This window comes from Arachis stenosperma, chromosome 9, assembly GCF_014773155.1.
Source record: "Arachis stenosperma cultivar V10309 chromosome 9, arast.V10309.gnm1.PFL2, whole genome shotgun sequence".
Classification (NCBI taxonomy): domain Eukaryota; kingdom Viridiplantae; phylum Streptophyta; class Magnoliopsida; order Fabales; family Fabaceae; genus Arachis; species Arachis stenosperma.
In genome coordinates, this window is record NC_080385.1 from 110,455,595 (window position 1) to 110,475,161 (window position 19,567).

The 19,567-nt window shown below is 32.6% G+C and overlaps 1 protein-coding gene across 3 annotated transcripts; it reads right to left on the reverse strand.

The window, feature by feature from the left end:
• Positions 1 to 10,206: 10,206 nt before the first annotated feature.
• Positions 10,207 to 17,844, reverse strand: LOC130948645 (uncharacterized). Of its 3 annotated transcripts, none has more exons than XM_057877473.1 (8): positions 17,459 to 17,844; positions 16,491 to 16,723; positions 15,248 to 15,869; positions 14,706 to 14,773; positions 14,278 to 14,606; positions 13,743 to 13,837; positions 11,929 to 12,123; positions 10,207 to 11,346 (listed from the first exon to the last, which is right to left on the reverse strand). In XM_057877473.1, the coding sequence occupies exons 1-8, from the start codon at positions 17,660 to 17,662 to the stop codon at positions 10,690 to 10,692; spliced, it is 2,403 nt and encodes an 800-aa protein (XP_057733456.1). In that variant the 5' UTR covers positions 17,663 to 17,844; the 3' UTR covers positions 10,207 to 10,689. The 3 variants fall into 3 exon arrangements, with proteins under 3 accessions (XP_057733456.1, XP_057733457.1, XP_057733458.1); XM_057877474.1 differs by having other exon boundaries at positions 13,743 to 13,834; positions 17,459 to 17,842; XM_057877475.1 differs by lacking the exon at positions 14,706 to 14,773 and having other exon boundaries at positions 14,278 to 14,635; positions 17,459 to 17,840.
• Positions 17,845 to 19,567: the final 1,723 nt, after the last annotated feature.

Here is a 19,567-nt window from a genome sequence, read left to right on the forward strand (position 1 = left end):
GGCATTTTACGCTATTTTTAGTTTCTTTTAAATCTACTAATCTAAATGCCTGCTTTTCACACCTTCTCTATTTTATTATTTAAATATAATTATTTTTACAAACATATTATTAGTTTGGAAGACTTGGTAATCCAACTTGGACATTGAATGCTTGATCTATGCTACTCATGCCTTTGCCAGCATGCCAATAAACATCTTTGCATTTAACTGTCATCACATGCACTTACTATATTTCCATTGATGACTTTCACATGTAGTCATGACCATGTGTTAACATCATTCTTCTTTACTGTGCATTGATTACCACCTTTCCCGCTCTCTTCCTTGCTGGCTCCCCTAGCTTTACTTGTTACTTTCTTTTTCCCTTTTCAGGATGGCCACCAAGAAGGGTACAGAGAAAGCTACTCCCAAACCACCGACAAGGAAAGGAACAAAGAGAGCACCAGCTGAGGAACCACAACCCCCATCCACCTGCACATCTCAGCATGCACCGAGGACGGTGCAATCTTTAAGTGTGGGGAGGTCGATACCGATCTCCACGGGTTAGTTAGTCCCTTCTCAACACCAATTTTAGTCTTTCATTGTTGCATTTGCATGTTTGATTGCATGTTTGTTTTTTGTGCATATTTTACCACTTGGTTAAAGTAATATTTTCTTTTTCAAGAAATTTTTATAGTATTTCACTAATTTGAGTAAAACTTTTTGAAAAACTTGTTTGAAGAAATATTATTTTGGAACATAGTTTAGAGCTCGAACACATAAAACCTGTGAGATTTCTGAGCCTATTTGAATTGGTTGCATTTTATCAACCAATATTTTATTTTTGGTGTGTGTTTTTTCTCTCTAAAATTGTGATCTTTGTCTTGCTTAATTCTATATTTCCATTGTTTGATGTATGCATGCACTGATATGATTGAGGCCTTTGTTTCACTAAGCTTACATACCCATATGGCCTTACCCTTTCATTATCCTTTGCAAACCAATTTGAGCCTAATATACCCATTTGTTCTTTACTTTAGCTCATTACTAACTCTAAGCGGAAAACAATAATGTCCTTAATTTGAATCCTTGGTTAGCTTAGACTAGTAAAAGTGTTCATGATTTAAGTGTGGGGAAGTTGGGTTTGAAATTATTTGGTTTGAATAATTGGGTGTTGTATATTTTAGTGAAAATGTGCAAAATAATGGTTGAGCACATGTTATTGCATTCAATACTTTAATCATATGCATTGAAAAAAAAAGTGAAAAAGAAAAAGAAAAAGAGCAATTAATAAAAGGGGACAAAATGCCCCAAAATAAATAGTGAAATCAATGCATATGAGCTGTACTCAAAACTTGGAATGCATGAACATGTGGAAAGCACAGTTAATGGGAAGTTAGATTTGTATTTTAATTAAATGGATTGTCTTAAGTTAGGTGGGAAGTTTATGTTAATTAAGGATTCAAATTTCAGTCCACTTGGCCAAATACAATCCTACCTTGACCCTAACCCCATTACAACCCTTACAAGACCTCTTGATTTGTGTATTGGTGCATTAAATTTTTGTTGATTGTTAGATGAAGAGCAAGCTAGAGAAAGCAAGATTAGTAGAGAATTGAGAGAATTGACCCTAGACACTTGAGAGTTAGAGTGATATACACTACCAAGTAAGGGTTCAGCGCTTAATTCTATGTTTCCTGCTTTTATAAGCTATCTTCTTTTTGCAAGTTATTTGTATTGTATTTTGTGATTTGAATTAGTGAAATCCAGTTCATATTTATTCTTGAAAGATTTATTTACTTTTTCACCAAGTAGGTAGAAACATTTTTGCATTTAGTTACATTCATAGGTTGCATCTCATACATTCTATCATTCCTCTTCATCTCTTTATAGTTTCTCTTGAGCTTAGCATGAGGACATGCTATTGTTTAAGTGTGGGGAGGTTGATAAACCACTATTTTATGATTTATTTTATGCTCAATTGAGTGGTTTTTATCAACTCTTTACTCACTTATTCATACAATTCGCATGTTTTACATTTTCCTTCCTGATTTTGTGTTATGATTGAAAACATGCTTCTTTGATCTAATATTTGCTTATTATTAATCCTCTCTTATTACCATTAGATGTCTTGATATGTGTGTTAAGTATTTTCAGGGATTACAGGGCAAGAATGGCTTAGAGGATGGAAAGGAAGCATGCAAAAGTGGAAGGAATACAAGAAGTTGAAGAAACTGCAAAGCTGTCAGCCTGACCCTCTCGCACTAAAACCATCATAACTTGAGCTACAGAAGTCCAAATGACACGATTTTACTTGTGTTGGAAAGCTAACGTCCGGAGCTTCGATTTGATATATAATTTGCTATAGTGGCCATACAGATAGGCGACGTGAACGTGTCATCCACGCGGACGCGTCGCATCTGCGAAAATCAGCGTGGCAGATTTCGCAAACAGCGAATCCTGGGCTATTTCCGGCCCAGTTTCAAGCCCAGAAAACACAGATTAAAGGCTGCACAGTGGAGGAATGTAGGGGACACTTCAGATGCTCTCATAATTCATAATTTTAGTTTTAGATGTAGTTTTTAGAGAGAGAGGTTCTCTCCTCTCTCTTAGGATTTAGAAATTAGGATTTAGGACTTCTCTTAGTTTTAGGAGTGACTCTCAATCCCAGGTTCTTTGTATTTATTTATTTTCAATGTTCCATGTTTAGATTGATTTTCTTAATTAATGTTATTTGAGATATTTCAGATTGATGATTGCTGTCTTTTATTTATATAAATAATTTGGATTTTCCTGTTGCCCAATTGGCTTATGAATATTTTCCATGTTAGATTTTACTGCTTTGAATGAATTGAAGGTATTCCAGATATTTATGATTTTAATTTAGCTTTTTACATTCTTGACTGTGGTTGATTAATTGGTGACTCTAGAGTTATCAGCTCCATTGTTGATTGAAAATTGGATTTCTTTATTTCATTAATTCAAGTTCCAATAACTCTAGCCTTTTCCAAGGAAAGACTAGGACCTGAGGAATCAAAATTAATTCATCCACTTAACTTACCTTCATAGTTAGAGGTTAACAAAGTGGGAGAAAAATCCAATTCTCATCACAATTGATAAGGATAACTAGGATAGGACTTCCAGTTCTTATACCTTGCCAAGAGTTTATTTTACAGTTATTTATTTATTTTTATTGCTTTGAAAATATACCTGTGCCCATTGCCCAAATTCCAAAAACCCCCAATTTTACCTTTTTCATAGCCAATAATAAGAACATACCTCCCTGCAATTCCTTGAGAAGACGACCCGAGGTTTAAATACTCGGTTATCAATTTTAAAAGGGGTTTGTTACTTGTGACAACCAAAACGTTTGTACAAAGGGATTTCTGTTGGTTTAGAATCTATATCTACAACGCAACTATTTTTATAAAATTATTTACTAGCAAAATCCCAACGTCGCATGCTTCCACACTCTTAGGATATAGTGCCCATCACACTCTCGAAATATAGTGCCCGCTACACTCAGGGAATATAGTGCCCGTCGCATTTTCCAGGATAAAGTATTTCCACACTCTTGGGATATAGCTCCTGCCACGCTCTTGGGATATAGTGTCCGCCACACTCATGGGATATAGTGTCCGACACAATTCCCAGGGTAAAGTGCTCCCACAATCTTCGGATATAGCACCCGCCACGCTCTTGGGATATAGTGTCTGCCACATTCCTGAGATATAGTACCTGACACGCTTTACAAACAAAGAGAAAGTGATGCAACACAACAAAACAGAACATACATTCACACTTCACATTCATAATCATTGTCTTTATAATCACTTTCAATCATTCTTCTTCCTCATTTTTTACCTAGAGCAAGTAGACAACGCCACTGCATATTACCTTGTCTCATATATCTCAATCAATCTCATCATATCTCTTTCAAAGTTCATAATTAACTAAGTTTTCCTTATTCTTCTTTCTCATAGCCAACCTCATCATCAAACACCTCTCAACTTAGCCACATTTTATTACTATTATCATGATTTTTATTATTTACTTCTTATTCAACATCACCAACACCTCATTAATTCAGATAACACTTCGCAAAACCCTCCCAAGTATCTCCTCGACTTATTTAACAGACTCATCCCCGTTCTAAAGTTTAAAGACTCACTAACGAACCTTAAACAAGTGCAAAAGAGGTCTGGTTAAACATTCAAAAATATCACATTTGGCCAAAACAGGTGTTCCGCGTATGCAATATTATGTCTGCGTATGCGAGATTTCAAAATAGGGCGGAGTGCTCGCGCCGCGTGTGTACTCTCAGGTACGCGAGCTAAGTGAATTAGGTTTCGCATATGCGGGACTTGCCCCGCGTATGCGAGATTGCAAAATAGTGAGCATAGCTCGCATCGTGCGTGCAAGTCGCGTACGTGACACTCCCTTTTCTGCAAAATCTGTTAAGACATTAAAAATCAGTTTTATACGCCTAACGTCCGACGTTCATAACTTCCTCTACCAAACTCTGATTTCCACAAATTTTAAACCGTTTTAAAGATCTTGAAATGACCTTTAATTTGAAAGAAATTTCATTCAAATCTAAAATCCGAGGCTCATGTTATGATCCACCGAAATTGGTTAAAATTTACTTTTTGCCAAAAATACCAAATTCCATATGCTTTCCAAATTTTCAATTCTATAGCATAATTCTATAACCAAAACAACCCCAAAATCATATCTACCTATTTCCAACCACTTCTCATCTTCAATACATAAAAATATCATCAATACACTCAAATTCTTTATTCTAATTACAATCATTATTCATCAATTTCATCATCTCACTACAAAAAATATGATTAAAATGACACTAATATTAAGGAGGTTTAACATAATCGCTGTATTATTCCGTCTTTTCAACATTTTTCTCTTATGTCATAATGTCTATAGTAAAAGCAGTACATTTTGGCATTTGCTATACTCGTCACTCTCTCAATTTGTTTTATTATCTTTTTTAATAAAACTAAAAGAGCATATGAGAGGGGAGTGAATCTTTTTTAGTGGAAAAAAATTAGATGGTGTCAATTGTTTAATTTTACTTTTCATTGCTTTTTCTCTCATATATATTTTTGGTACCATTTATAAATTAATAGTAAAAAATCACATTTTATTCTCTCAAATGTTTAAAAAAATTGAAAGAATACATTTCCATATGAGAGTGAAAGAAAATGATATTTTTAAACATATGAGAGTGAGAATATACGAAAGCCTAACAATTGCACCACCGTTCATCTCCACATCAAAGCCATTGTTACCTCCGATTGAGCTTTTACTTAACAGCAAATCTTGCTTGAAATCTAATTTCAATTAGAAAATAATCTAAATAACAGATTTTTTATTATATATTATTTTGGTGATAAGAATTTTGTAATTATTTAATTCGAGATGTCTACTATTATAGATATCTAGATCTATATTTTAGGGGATCATGTAACCTCATACTAAGTGCTGAGTGCTTATAATGTTAACCTAGTGATTCATGATGAAAATTTTATGTGATAAATATATCTGTATCTTATTTCCAAAAACATCAATATTGCAAGTAAATAGAGTTCATGTGAAGCGTCTTTTCCTTAAATTCTGAATTTATCATGATAGGTATTTGGCATTCAAAGTTCAAATTTAGTATAAATAGAAAACGATAAATCCTTATGCTAAACAGGTCAAAATCTAAACCATAACGAATTCATTCCAATTGAGCAATGCAATTGAAAAAAAAAAAGAGCTTAAAATATATCTTCCACATTTTATTCAGATCTACTACTTCAATCAGCACATGTTTTTATTATCCGATCAGAAGACAAAATATTGGGTCAACATTTTGAATGCACTAACTAGTCCATGGATTCCCTTTCTGTAAATAAAATCTGAAGAGACTAAAATGATTTTGTCAATCCTTGATGCACATGTTAATTTAAGCTATCTCTCCAATACCTGATCAATCTAAGGTTTCTTTCATATTGCAAATTGCTTGTTATTTGTTGTTTTCATTGCTGATTATTAATACTGAGCATGATGAGGAGAAGTAGCTTTCATGCATTGACTTAAATGTGCTTACAACTTAGCTTCTATGGAAGTCTTGATTTTCTATTTTACGTTACTTTTTTTTACTCTAAAATGATAGTTTATCACGGGGACTCTCTTGTCGACTGTGGTTGAATTCAATTTGTTGGACATACTATTCTTTGATATACTAACTTTGTGGGGCGTTTTTCACCTAAATAAATTAAATTAAAATGATAAATACTAGATTGTCCTAATATAATTTTAGTTACAATGTTACAGTTTAGTCTTTTTATTGAATTGTCATTACTAATTTTTTGTTGTATTTTCCTTTGGCAGATTACTTATAACTTAGAATAAAGATTTTACAAGGATTTACGTAATAAAAACTTGGTTTTAGTGAACGCTGTCTTATGTATATATAAAAAATTGTTATCGTTGTATATTTATAGTTAAAAATCATGTTATGTTCGATACTTTGTATACGAGTTATTATTTTTTATTTTCAATACTAAAAATTCATATATTATGTTTAATATTTTGTTTACGAGTTATATAATATTTTGTTTATGGATTTTGACTTTTATTATTGTTAAATTTTAATAAAAAATTATTTGTTTAACGTGATAAAAACGAGTTTTTTAAACGATAAAAATTGTCACTTTTACTCGGTAAAAATGGCAGTTTGTAACTGCCATTTTAAAAAGCATGAAACGCCCTTTTAACTAATAAAAATGTCTCGCCAGGGTAAAAAGGCGGTTCAAAACCACCGTTTTAACCAACCAAAACGCCACTCTGTTAGGTAATAATGTCGGTTCATAAACGCCATTTTAACCAGCCAAAACCACCATTTTAACCAACAAGAAAACGCCGTTTTAACCCAAGAAATTGTGACGATTTTTAAAAAACCGTCATAATAACCAGAATGGCGCCCAGAATTATGTTGCTTTCTGAAACCGCCGTTCTTGGTAATAATGGCAATTCAAACTGCCGTAAATACAAAAGAAAACTACCATTTTTACCAGATTTTTTTGTAGTGTCTCATCATTCTGTCATCATCAATCATCGACAGTTGGGAATAATCAACACATAATTATCACAAACTCAACACCATGTTCACCACACTCATACATATACATAATAATTTCATCAATCCAACTACACCACATCAATTCAACACATATAGCATCAACTAAATCCGCTAAATACGCACCAAACTCAAAATTCGTCTTATCCTAAATTGTTTAGCCTAATTTTTCACGCAACATTATATATTATCTACGAAAAACCAAAATCATACCTTGGCTGATTCCTCTCTTAGCTCAGAACACCATAAATACACCGTTTTATAAATGCTAGAAGCTCCAAATGTACACCAAATAGAAAATTCAGCCACAAAGAATCAAACTCAAGCTTCCAATGTTCACTCCTAAGCCTCCAATTCTATTAATTTGTCTCCACAACACATAATTTAATCTAATACCATACAAATATTACTAAATCAACATAAGGTTTGCTATACCAATAATTTCATAAGTGTTAGAGAATCCTCACCTTACCAACGGATATTTGGGACAAGACCCAGCAAGTTTACAAAGTTAATTTGATCCTAAACACTAAAATTTAACAAAATCTCAACACATTTACTCAAAGTTTTCAAAATTGACAAAGGAAAAACTGGGTCTGAAATTGAGATTTTTTTAACAAATTGTTCAGTGAGTTTTGTAGAAAATTCTGGGATGAACGCGTGGCCACCGACGGCTCATCAATCAGAGCTCCAAATTGAAAGTTACGTGAGATTGAATTTTAGGTAAGGGTTTGAACGTTCCTCCCCTTTCTCTCCTTAGTGCCCAGCGTGTTTCCCTCTTTGTGTGGGGAAGAAGAGCTGTGCTCTTCGTTAAAGTGTTGTTAGGTTGGGCCTTGAGCCCGATATGGGTCTTGTTTAATCAGTTCGGTCCGTTTAGCTTAATTTTGGGTCAAAATTTTTGAAATTAGTGTCAAAATTTATATTTTAATTATTTCTACTCTATTAAACTATAGAATTTAATTTTATAATTTTTTAAATAATAATTATTTTATTAGTTAACTATTTATTAATTACCCGAAGTTTATAACAACGATCTATCTGATGAAGAAACCATAAATTTTGCTCTATTTTCATATTGTGAGCCATTGAACTTTGAAGAAGTCTTTAGAGACAACAATTAAAGAAAATTAATGTATGAGGAGATTCATGCCATTGAAAAGAATGACACATGGAACCTAACAGATTTACCAACAGATAAGAAGCAGATTGGAGTAAAGTGGGTTTATAAAAATAAGTACAAATCCAATGGTGAAGTTGAGCATTTCAAGGCAAGATTAGCTGCTAATAGATACAAAAAAAGCCATGTATCAATTATTTTGAAGTATTTGCCCCTATTGCTAGATTAGACACTATTCGTATGGTTATTTCACTCTCGACCCAAAATAAATAGAAGATACATCAAATAGATGTTAAGTCAGTATTTCTAAATGGTATTTTAGAGAAAGAAGTCTATGTTGAGCAACCTGTAGTATATGAAATTCCTAGAGAAGAAGATAAAGTTTACAGGTTGAAGAAAGTTTTGTACGGGTTGCAACAAGCACCAAGAGCGTGGTACAAGAAGATTAATTCTTATTTTATTGAGAATGGTTTTAGAAGATGTCCATTTGAGCATATCCCTTGTATCAAGTTCGTTGAGCCTGAAGAAATCTTGATCGTACTTTTTTATGTTGATGATTTATTTTTACCAACAACAATTTGAAGATAATTGCAAAATTCAAGGAGGCTATGAAAAAGCACTTTGAAATGACGGATATGGGGTTGATGCCTTACTTTCTTGGCATTGAAGTCGTTCAAAAAGATGATGGAATCTTCATTTTAGAGAAGAAATATGCAAATGACATTTTGAAGAAATTTTAGATGGAGCACTCAAAACTAGTTCCTACTCTGGTTAAAGAAAAGTTCAAATTACTGAGAGAAGATAAAGGAAGATCAGTAAATCCCACATATTACAAAAGCTTGATTGGAAGTCTGAGTGATTGGGCCAGAGATATAGAAACAAAAAAGTACTTCGGGATTTGTATTTCATCTTGGTTTTGGTGCAATTTCATGGTCTTCAAAGAAACAACTAGTAGTAGCATTCTCTACAGCAGAAGTAGAATATATAACAGCAACAAGTTATGCAACGCAAGCAGTTTGGCTAAGAAAAATTCCTGAGGAATTGAACAAGAAACAAAGTACTCCAGCAACAATATTTTGTGATAACAAATCAGCTATTACACTTTGTAAAAAAATTCAATATTCCATGAGAAATCAAAGTATATTGATATTCAATTTCTTAAAATCAGAGAGTTGGTGAATGAAAAAGAAGTTGTAATTGAGTATTGTCTTACCAAAGAATAAGTTGCAGATATATTTACATAGCTATTGAAGACTTAGTTATGTTACAAATTGAAAAAGATGTTTGGAATATTTAATTCTGCAAGTTTGATTTAAGGGAAGCAATGTTAGATAATTAAATCAAGAACATTCAAAGATAGTACAAATACAATATGCTAAAACATTAAAGAAATTCGAAATTAAATTGAATTGGAAACCATGTTGCACCCTCAATTAAGTGGTAGAAACTACAAGAATGCAAGTTGTTTTTTCTAGTGCAAGACAACACAACATTTATGAAAAATAAAGAATTATGAATTGGAAGTTTCAAGTTGATGACTAAGCTTGAAAATTTTGAAGCAAATTTGAATAAGTTAACTAGTCAAAGTTTCTACTAGTTTCATAAAATATTACAATTAGTATTTAGTTCTTATAAGAATTATTATTTTATTATGAAAAGTTGCCTATATAAAAACTTCATAGGTATGTTGTTAACCATCTCTCCATATGAATGAAAACATATTGGATTATTAGAAAGTTTCTTCTAATTTATGAGTGTGTTGTTGGTGACATTGAAAGCCAAAAAGATGATAGTATCGTTTATGAGTGAGTGATTCTGAGACCAATAAATTGTGAGTATTTTACTTGTAATTTTGCTTCCAAATCCAATCTGAACCACCCAATTACATCCTTTGTTTACTAGACCTGCCAAGAGGGGTGTTTATCCTTACAAGTGATAAAGCTGACACAAAACGTTCTCATAATTAACAAAAACATAAAAGGAATGGTCATTCAATTGTTCGAATTAACTATTTCTACTATCTGCTTGATAGTTGTTGAAGTTAGATCGGGTTGGCTAATTAACAAAGAACTCATCAATAGAAGTTCAAGAATATAAAATGCTATAACTGAACTATTCCTCAAATTTGAGGATATGAATGCAAAACTCAGCAACTAGACAAGTTCTCAATGTGTTGTTTAGCTGTGGCTGTGACAAATTTACAAGAGACAATGTATCTTTGACCTCCTCATGACCTGACAATATTTTCTTAGCTAGGATCATTAACATACCTATAATCCCCATTTTGATCTTCTAAGCAACTTAAAATGTACAACTAAAAAATGAAACAATATCTGATACCTCCAGTTTGTTCTGCCGTATAGAAGGTACTTGTCTGTCACATTCATAATCAACAACTGATCATGAATGAACAACATATCTGCATTTCCCATTTACGCTCTGGTTCTCATGGTCCTCGCATCTTCTCAACAATGTGCCTGCTTTTCTCTTCAAGATGACGCCTTTTCTCTTCGAACTTCTCACCCATCTTCTTCCGCAAATCAAACATCCTTTCCCTTCTCCCCATTTTCCTTGGCGTTCCCTCATCTTGCTCAATAGAATGATTGCGTTTCTCAGCTACCAAACTTCTATCCACTGATATGATCTGAGAGTTATCCTCCATCCTATGTTCACTAGTTTCGTCTTCGTCATTTTGTGAAGGCGTTCCAAATGGCTCCGAGTCTCTAGTTTCTTGTGGTTTGTCATTCTCTAATAAAGGCGTTGTCAATTCTTCCAACTTTCTGCTGCTTTCCAGGGATGGTTGGCTTGATGAACTTTGTGGAAGAGCAGAGTATGATGATTTGCTGGTCGGCTCTTTACTAGGTTTAGGAATTTTAGGCCTTTGTTGTTTGTGGTCCGAACCAGTACTCGAAGTACATGCATTAGCTTTCACTCCACCAGAAGGTTGATTATTGCTATCATTTGAACTGTCAACCGCAAATTCTTGGTTAATCCATATGAATGGAGCAACAGTGCGAGGAACCCAATCATTCTTTTCTGCTAACATCCATGGGATACAAATGGATTCACAATTGGGGAGTACTAAAGTTTCCCAAATTCCTGCCTGCAGGAGGAAAAGAAACAGTGAAATTTTATAGATTCCCTTTTGGCGGGGAAAAGAAAAATACCAGCTCAATCTCTTGTCCCGAAAATCCAAATTCCAATTTGTGTATAACTGACCATATTTGAGACAAGCTCAACCAGAAAGTAATAAAATGAGAGAAACTTAGGCACTTAAAAGGGGGTCCATATAAACAGATAGATGGAGACAAAAAAAAAATTGCTTATAGAAGATTTATCCTCATTTAATACAATTACTGACACCTGTGATATATGTAAACTCGGTCTAAGTTTAAATAGCCTATGGTCGAGTTACGCTTATGACAACCAACATAAAATTTGTCTATGCATGGCCATGACGCAATGACGTCTTTGGATCCATGTAGGGTTGTGTTAGGTTTGCAACGACCAACGTAAAACTGTCGCATCCCAATGAATGGACACGACGCAATGACGTCTTGGATCCATGTAACCGACTCCGCCTAGTAGGAAAAGGCTTTCTTAAGAGTTAAGAGAGTTACACACTGAATAAAAACTGTAGGAAAAGAATGATCTTTGGCTTGAATTCTTTAATGAAATTACATACCTTTATTCTATTGATGAGGTACGAAGCAATGTGCCCACTAGCTATCTTACGTTCTCCAACAGATGACTCCAAGCTAAAATCAATATCTGGCATTGATGTGAAACCGTACCAGAGTTGATCAGACGGAGGTGGCTTTACATGCAAACGCAATGTCCCTCTGAGGGATTCTACCTTTATTGCCAAAGAGAGCGGAACCTTTTGATAAGAAATAATCAGTTACTCTGAGAATAAAACACCTTTGGCTGTTTCAATAATAATAATAATAATAAACGCACATATCATCAAATATAAATGTCTCTAGGTGCATGCATCAAAATAGTCTAGAATTGCAATATTATGCACCTTGTCAATGATGTTGTATATTATCAAAAACCTACAAAGTGGTTATGCGTGCAGTGACAAGAAAAATGAAGATAATATTAAGAATCATAACCAAAAAAGATTCAACTCACGCACTTCAGTTAATTTAGTTATTAAAAAATTCAGATAAATATATTAACCAACACTTATTGAAAGCAGAAGTCAGTGTTACTCGAACCAATATATTTGTATATAGGAGAAGATGCCAGCTTGCTGCTGAATCTTTCTAAGTAAGAACAGTTTGAGGATTTTCAAATTCAATGTTCTGGTACAAAGAAAAGAGAAGTTTAGCACAAATATGCAATTTTAACAAAAGCCTGTGACTCTCAAGAACCTTCTTGAGATAATCTTGAATTGCATGCTACTTCTGTATAGATTATTCATTTAAATTAACTCATTGTCTTCCAATTGGGAATACTCATGCCCATGGTCATAAACTTGCTGGAAAACAAATGACAATCAGCCACCAGAAAATTACACGATATGATAAACTTTCTATGCATGTGAAAAAAAGAAAAAAAAAAAAACTTTATGATGTCATGAGAACCTATTTGGTTAGAATTCATTTAATGTAACTTTCAAGTAGTATGTTGTAGTACATACACCATTTCAAAATACCGGTCATATATATTGAAATCAAAAGAAAACTAAATAATAATGGTCTCATTGGAGGCTTCCTGTTTGGCATGTTTGATATGGATTTGTGCAAGTTTGCTAGTCAGTGTCTACCCATTCAGTTTCAAGGATTCAGAAGAAGAAAGAAAGCAATTTTGTGACATTGCAGTTTATGGGTAATGTGAGTGGTACAGCAATGGTTGGAAAGAAACACCCGTATACTCAATGATATTTCATTACCTCTTAAATTTGTTATGCATCACATGATTTTCAAGAACCTATCTTTTCAGACATGCAAAGGGATTGACTCTAATACAGTTACTAATTTTGTACGAGTTCTTTCATTATGGTTTCTTTTACTGATTTTATTTGTTGGGGATTTCTTATCCTACAATCTTGATTGTTTCTTTATCCAGCTTTACCTTATAAAGTTCTTTTATCAATACACACACAAAGACCTCCCTTGTGGTTAATTTTCATTGGTCTTTGTGTACAAGACTACAGCAGCAAAGTCTCTATATTTTCCAACAAATGGACAGTCTCTTCACTGGTTTGGTAAATCTCACGGAGAAGTTAATTCAAGTTACTCAAACAAGAAGTTATTTTTCAAAAAATTTAGGGTGAAATAACAAGCTCGTGTGCCAAAATATAGGAGGATCTGTGCAACACACACACTATTTAACTGAGAAAAAAGGAATAAAGGAGAGAAGATGCCAATTTATTATGACCACACCACATTAGTGAAATAGCAGAAATTTAATAACAGTGAAAGGGACTGGTAAAGTGTAAATGAAAGAAGAAACCATGGAATAAAGGAGGAAAATATAAGAAAATGGTACCTGTGAAACCTGTTTGGCAAGAGACTTTAATATAGATTTCCATCTTGATCCAGTTGAGGAAGACAAAATCTTCTTAAAGCTCTTAGACACATCTGCTAATAGAAAGCAAGAAATGATGGAAGTAAATTGAAGTTTGAAAAATAACAAAAAAGTATTGGATGTTCAAACAATAATGAAAGTGGAGACCTCATGTCCTGTTTTTATTTCCATTTTTCATTTACTTTTTTGTTTTTGTTTTAAAATTGTGTGAGGGAGATAGTTAAAATAGGAAATATAAATTGTTTTAACTATTGTCACCTTGACAGAATCCTTAAAATGGGAAACACAAAAAATGGGATAAAAAAAGAAGCCAAACAGGCCCATAATTGTGAAACAGATTGAACAATCTCCGAGACAACCAAGTTCAAGTAGATTTCCCGGAAGAAAGACAAACAACATAAATAATTGTGTTTGACACAACTCAAGAGGAAAGTTCAGTATAGGATGCACGTAGAAAATGCATAAATAACTGGACTTGATAGGACTCATCACTAACCAGTGTTCCAATCATCATCGTCTTCTTTTTCCTCTTGTAAATCATTCTTTCTTTCCTCAAGATTCAATTGTTTTCCTAAATCTTCAAAACCTTCAAGAAGATCTGATGGGACAGCTCCTCCATCACTTACCTCTGGATTTGAGTCCTCTGTTTCAAGTTCACCAACTTCAAGCCTTGTTTCAATCTCTACCACCACACCTCCAGAATATTCAATGTCAACTTCAAAGGCCCATACTTCACTCAGTTCCATAGGAAGAACCCTCATTCTAGCTATACAAGGTGGAACATTCCCAGTATTGATGTCAGTACAGATGACTTCACCAATATAGCTGGGAGTCCTCATATTGGACAATGATCTCTGTTAGATTTTAATAAAAAAATAATAAGAATAAGAAATTAAAGAAGGAAACTTAACAAACAACAACCACCTCTCTAGCAGCAACCATAATGAAATTAACAAGTAGTGCACTATGACCATAAGTCCATGACGGAATTGCTGCATAAACATTGGTGGGGAAAACAAAATGCATGATTACATTCTCTCCAATTCTATCCAAAAATATTTTTAAATCAATTAATTACATTTTCCATTCACCAGATTGAAAAACTCTGAAACGGAAGAGATGCCTTTTGATTAGTTAAACTAACAAATTTTCTTTACAAAAGAACACATTTGGAAAGAACAGTGGCTGTGATTCTTAATGTTTTATATTTAGCACAATTTAAATTCTATGAGTATAACCTTGAGCTTTATCGAAGAACTAAGAATGAAAAGGTTACTCAATACTCAAAAGATAGAATATCTGTTATCATGTTTCCAGCAACAATAAGCAAATATTCTCAATTTGAATAACAAGTGCAGATAAATGCAAGAAATTCATAATTAAGCACAATGATCTCCACTTATACATTGATGCAAAAGAAAGATAACTAAACAAACTCACACGAATCCAATGGGACAAGTACAAACCTGAATCCGTGATTGAATCGATTTCTTCAACTCTGTGTTTCCTTTGACATCAAAAAATAGTCGAGAAATCAACAGATTCCAACATAATGTTCCCTCATCAATGCCAAACTTCTCCTCAGCATCAGCATCATCTACTACCAAGGAACTCTTATGCTTTCCTGTTGGAGCATTTTTCATCAATCCAGTGGCCAAAACTGCATCTTGACCAGCACGAAGCTTCTCGCTGTACTTTTTTTCGTCATGGCCTAACAATAAAGCTGAACTTGATTTATGTTCCAAACCAACCCGGGAAGTTCTTTTCGAAAACTTCTTCAAAAGTTGACGAACCTTTGAGGAAGCACTATCAGGCTTACTAGATCTTTCTACCGTATCAACACTTATTCCTGCTGATGGTTTCATAAAAGAATGAAATACAGAATTTAAGGATGTTAAATAATTATGAAATTCTTCATGCAACTGGGAGAACCATTTGATTTTATCCTTTTGATCACATGAAACCAGATGGAGAGCTTTACACCAGGCTTCTTTCTCCCATGAAGTTTCGAGATATATGTAGAGGGTTTTGCTTCCATCATATATTGCAGAGCCCTTACTTTCCAATTTGATGGGGAACCTTTTTGCCCTATTAAGTAAACCATTAATCAAATAAGAACTTGAAACATTTAATTTCTTGAATGAATGATCAATAAATAAAATAAAATTCATCTCTCCAATATTATGAAACGAATACCCCCAAAATCCATGCTATCACATGACACCCATTTTTAAGAAGCAGAAAAAGACAAAGAAATGACATTCTCTATATGAATACACATATGAGGAGAATTCAGAAAAAGAAGTCCATTTTTACAGCTTTGAAGTTTTGAATCAAATGTTGAAATAAAAAATCATGCACAATGCACTTGAAAATGTTTGCCTTTGAAAGGAATAAAATAAGTTACAGAAGACGACTGCAACTCTAGCATAACCAATTTAGTCAAGAATATAATACTCACTACGGTAATTCATTATAACCTATTCATTTCTTTTCTTTACACTGATACTAAATAGTTAAACCCATGTATGCGTGTGCAGTTAAGAGAAAACCAGCAATGATAGGAATCACAAACAAAAGAGAGGCAGCATGAGATAAAATTGGAAAAAAGGATATGCATGAATATCACCAAATAAACATCGACACTCTTCCTATTTACTGTGAGAAATTAGATACCACCAAATGAAAGTGACTACAAAATCACATTACCATTTTCTTGAAGAAAAGCTTGAAGCTGACACAGCCTGAACTGTGCAGCCCTTGAGTTCAATTGTTCTCTGCAAACCATCAGACTCTCTTAGAAGAAGCGATTGACCCTTGATCTGCCCATACATTTTGATAGGGAAAACCTCTAAGAGCTCCCTTTTTCTTTTTTGTTCTTTTGATGGTTTATCCAGCCATGATCTCGAAACTTCTTCTGATTCTAGAACCCATAGAACACCCTGCAAGAAGCTAATTAGAATTAGATGAGGAGTAATAAGATGGATTAAAAATTGTGGAAATTAATGATTCCCAAATGAAGGTTTCAAATCTGTAATTTAGTATTGCATAATCAAAACCTAAAACCTAACAGAGTACCGTGCGGAGTTCCTTACTGGGTTTTCCCCACCCTATGTACAAGACTTTCCTTTTTCCAAATTCTTTAAACATCAATATTTTCTTTGAAATCATTGTGATTAGTGGCACAAGGCTTGGTTAACATTAAAATAACTATTTTCCATAAATCAGAAGCTCTACTTTCCTTCTTTCTTTCTATTTCCATTTCCCAATTCCAACCACTAAGAGCCAAAAATGCGAAGGACTAACTAATTGCTTCCTATGAAACTCAGTTTTATATCTGCAGATAAATCGCAGTCTTCAGTTTACACGAAGCATACACCAAATAAAAAATGAAGCTCACGTCAACAGAAAAAAAAAAGGCAAAAGAAACTGAAGAACATACAATGAATTTTACTCGAAAGCATAAAAAATCAGCTCAAAATATTATTATTGTACCAGCATTATTATTAACGAATTAATTTAATTAATTGATTAATATCATTCAGTTTGCTAAAGCGCGTAACGTAGTAATATAATTAAAAATACGATTAATTTAAATTTAAATTTTGAAAGAAAAAAAAAGAGGGAGAAAAAGAAGGATTTGAGTTGAGTTGAGTTGAGTTGAAGAATCGAAGAACCTGCTTCTTGGAGACGAAATCGAGAGACTGGAGAGGATCGAGCTCAGCGGGTGGTGGTTGGGAAGCAGCGATTCGGGATTGGTCTCTATCGGCCTTAAAACGCAGTCGTTTGAGGATGAAGAAGAGTGCGAGAGCTTGGGCCGCAAGAACCGCCGCAACCCCGAGAATGAAGCCAACAAAAATCAGAGCAGATACCCACACCATTCTCGATTCTGACTGACGCTGACACCAGAGCTTGGATTGAATAAGAGACTCTGAGAAGTTGAATTCAAGTGAGAGAGAGAGGAAGTTGGAAGATGGAAAATGGAATGAAGAAGAAGAGTTGCTTTGTTTCGTTGTTGTGGGAAACAGAACACAAAGGAAGGAAGGAAGGAAGGAAGGAAGCGCGTTGTGGGAAGAAAGAAACACGTAACAGTAACAATAACAGTAACAGTAACAGTAACGGCCAGAGACACAGTCGCACCGAGTCATTTCCAATAATCTATTTTTAAATTAGTAAATTGTCTATTTGACCCCTGAATATCAAAACACTTATCAAATTTATTTATTAATAAATAATATTTATTTTATATTTACGAAAAATAATTTTTATAAGAAAAAAATATTTAAAATATTAATTTTGTTTAGGAAAAAGTTTTTATTAATATTCTAGATAAAAATAATAATTTATTTTCTATATAAAACTATTTTTTTTGTTCGCAAATAAATTTGTTTATAACTTTAAATTTCAAATATAAAAATTATAATATTTTATAAAATATATTTGTAAAAAAATTATAAATAAAAATACCTCCAACACGATCAATTTTTTCTCAAAAAATAGATGCTTTTGAATTGGTTTAGTTCTTGTTTGATTAATGTTTATTTTTTTTCTAAAAAACAGATCATATGCCAGTGCTATTTATTTACCCAAACAGAAAAAATTAATTTGACTGCAATTTCAAGAAAAATAGAGACGAATGTTATTATTTTGGACAGACAAATAATTGAACTTCTTTTCTTTTTTTTTAAATATTATTTATATATCAAAATTAATCATTAAAATTAATTATCAATATATTTATATATAAATATATGTATAATTTAATTTATTTTTAATGTATATTTATATTTAATATATATTTTATATTAATAATTATTTTTAATGATTAATTTTAATGAACACGTAATATATTTTTTTTTTCTTAGTAAAATAGCCCTCCACATTGAATTCGGGTAAAGTACTAATGAGGTTAACTCAGGTCACGACTAAATGCTTAAATACTCAAATAACACCAACGTATCAACGAAGATACCTCTTCAAAAATCACAAGCATCAAATTCTATCAAAAAGGTTGTACAAAAGAATAATATAATATTTGGTGTAATTCAGAAAATAAAGCTTTGAAATAATAAAATAAGTGGCCTGGACTCATAAGAATTCAGAATCACAAGAAAAGAAAGGTATACCTTCAAAAATATCTGTAAGAGAAACTTGAACCATGCACCGGGCTACCGACCCTTCAAGTTCATGATCAATCAATAGGATACAAATTTTAAAAATATTCTTAAATTTTATTTTGTTTCAATTTTGTCGCATAAATTTTTGTTTCATATTAAATATATTTTTGATAGCTAATTTTTTAAAAAATTTAAAATCAATTCAACAACAATTTCATAAGAACAATCCTCAACTCAAGCAAATCAAATATAATTTCATATATTATTATTAGATTAGTCTTAATTTTTTTAAAAATTTAGCCATAAAAAATATATTTGATATAAATCGAAAATTTTTTGGACAAAATTTAAACAAAATAAATTTAGAGATATTTTTAAAATTTTTGTCAAACTTTAGGAGTAAAAAATATACTTTACCCTAATAAAAAACATCAAATTTTACTCATAGTTTATTAAAAGAAAAATATAAAAAACTATCTTTTAGTTAGTTAACGTGAGTTTTTCTTTTAATTCTAAAAAACAAAAAATCTTTTTTTATTTAAAATTTAAAATTTATTATTAAAGATTTATAATTTAGAATTTAAAATTTAAGATAAATAAAATAATTTTAAAAAGGTCGACCGATATTTGCCAAAAAATATTTTCATTAACATTATTTTTTAATCCACA

What these genes read in the sequence shown, in the direction of transcription:
- LOC130948645 (XM_057877473.1), bottom strand. Translation starts at nt 17,662, where the DNA reads ATGGTGTGGGTATCTGCTCTGATTTTTGTTGGCTTCATTCTCGGGGTT. An exon ending in CGATGATGATTGGAACACTG is followed by an intron (nt 13,838 to 14,277) that starts GTTAGTGATGAG and finishes GCTTTCTATTAG; the next exon opens with CAGATGTGTCTAAGAGCTTT. An exon ending in TTGCCAAACAGGTTTCACAG is followed by an intron (nt 12,124 to 13,742) that starts GTACCATTTTCT and finishes TCTTATCAAAAG; the next exon opens with GTTCCGCTCTCTTTGGCAAT.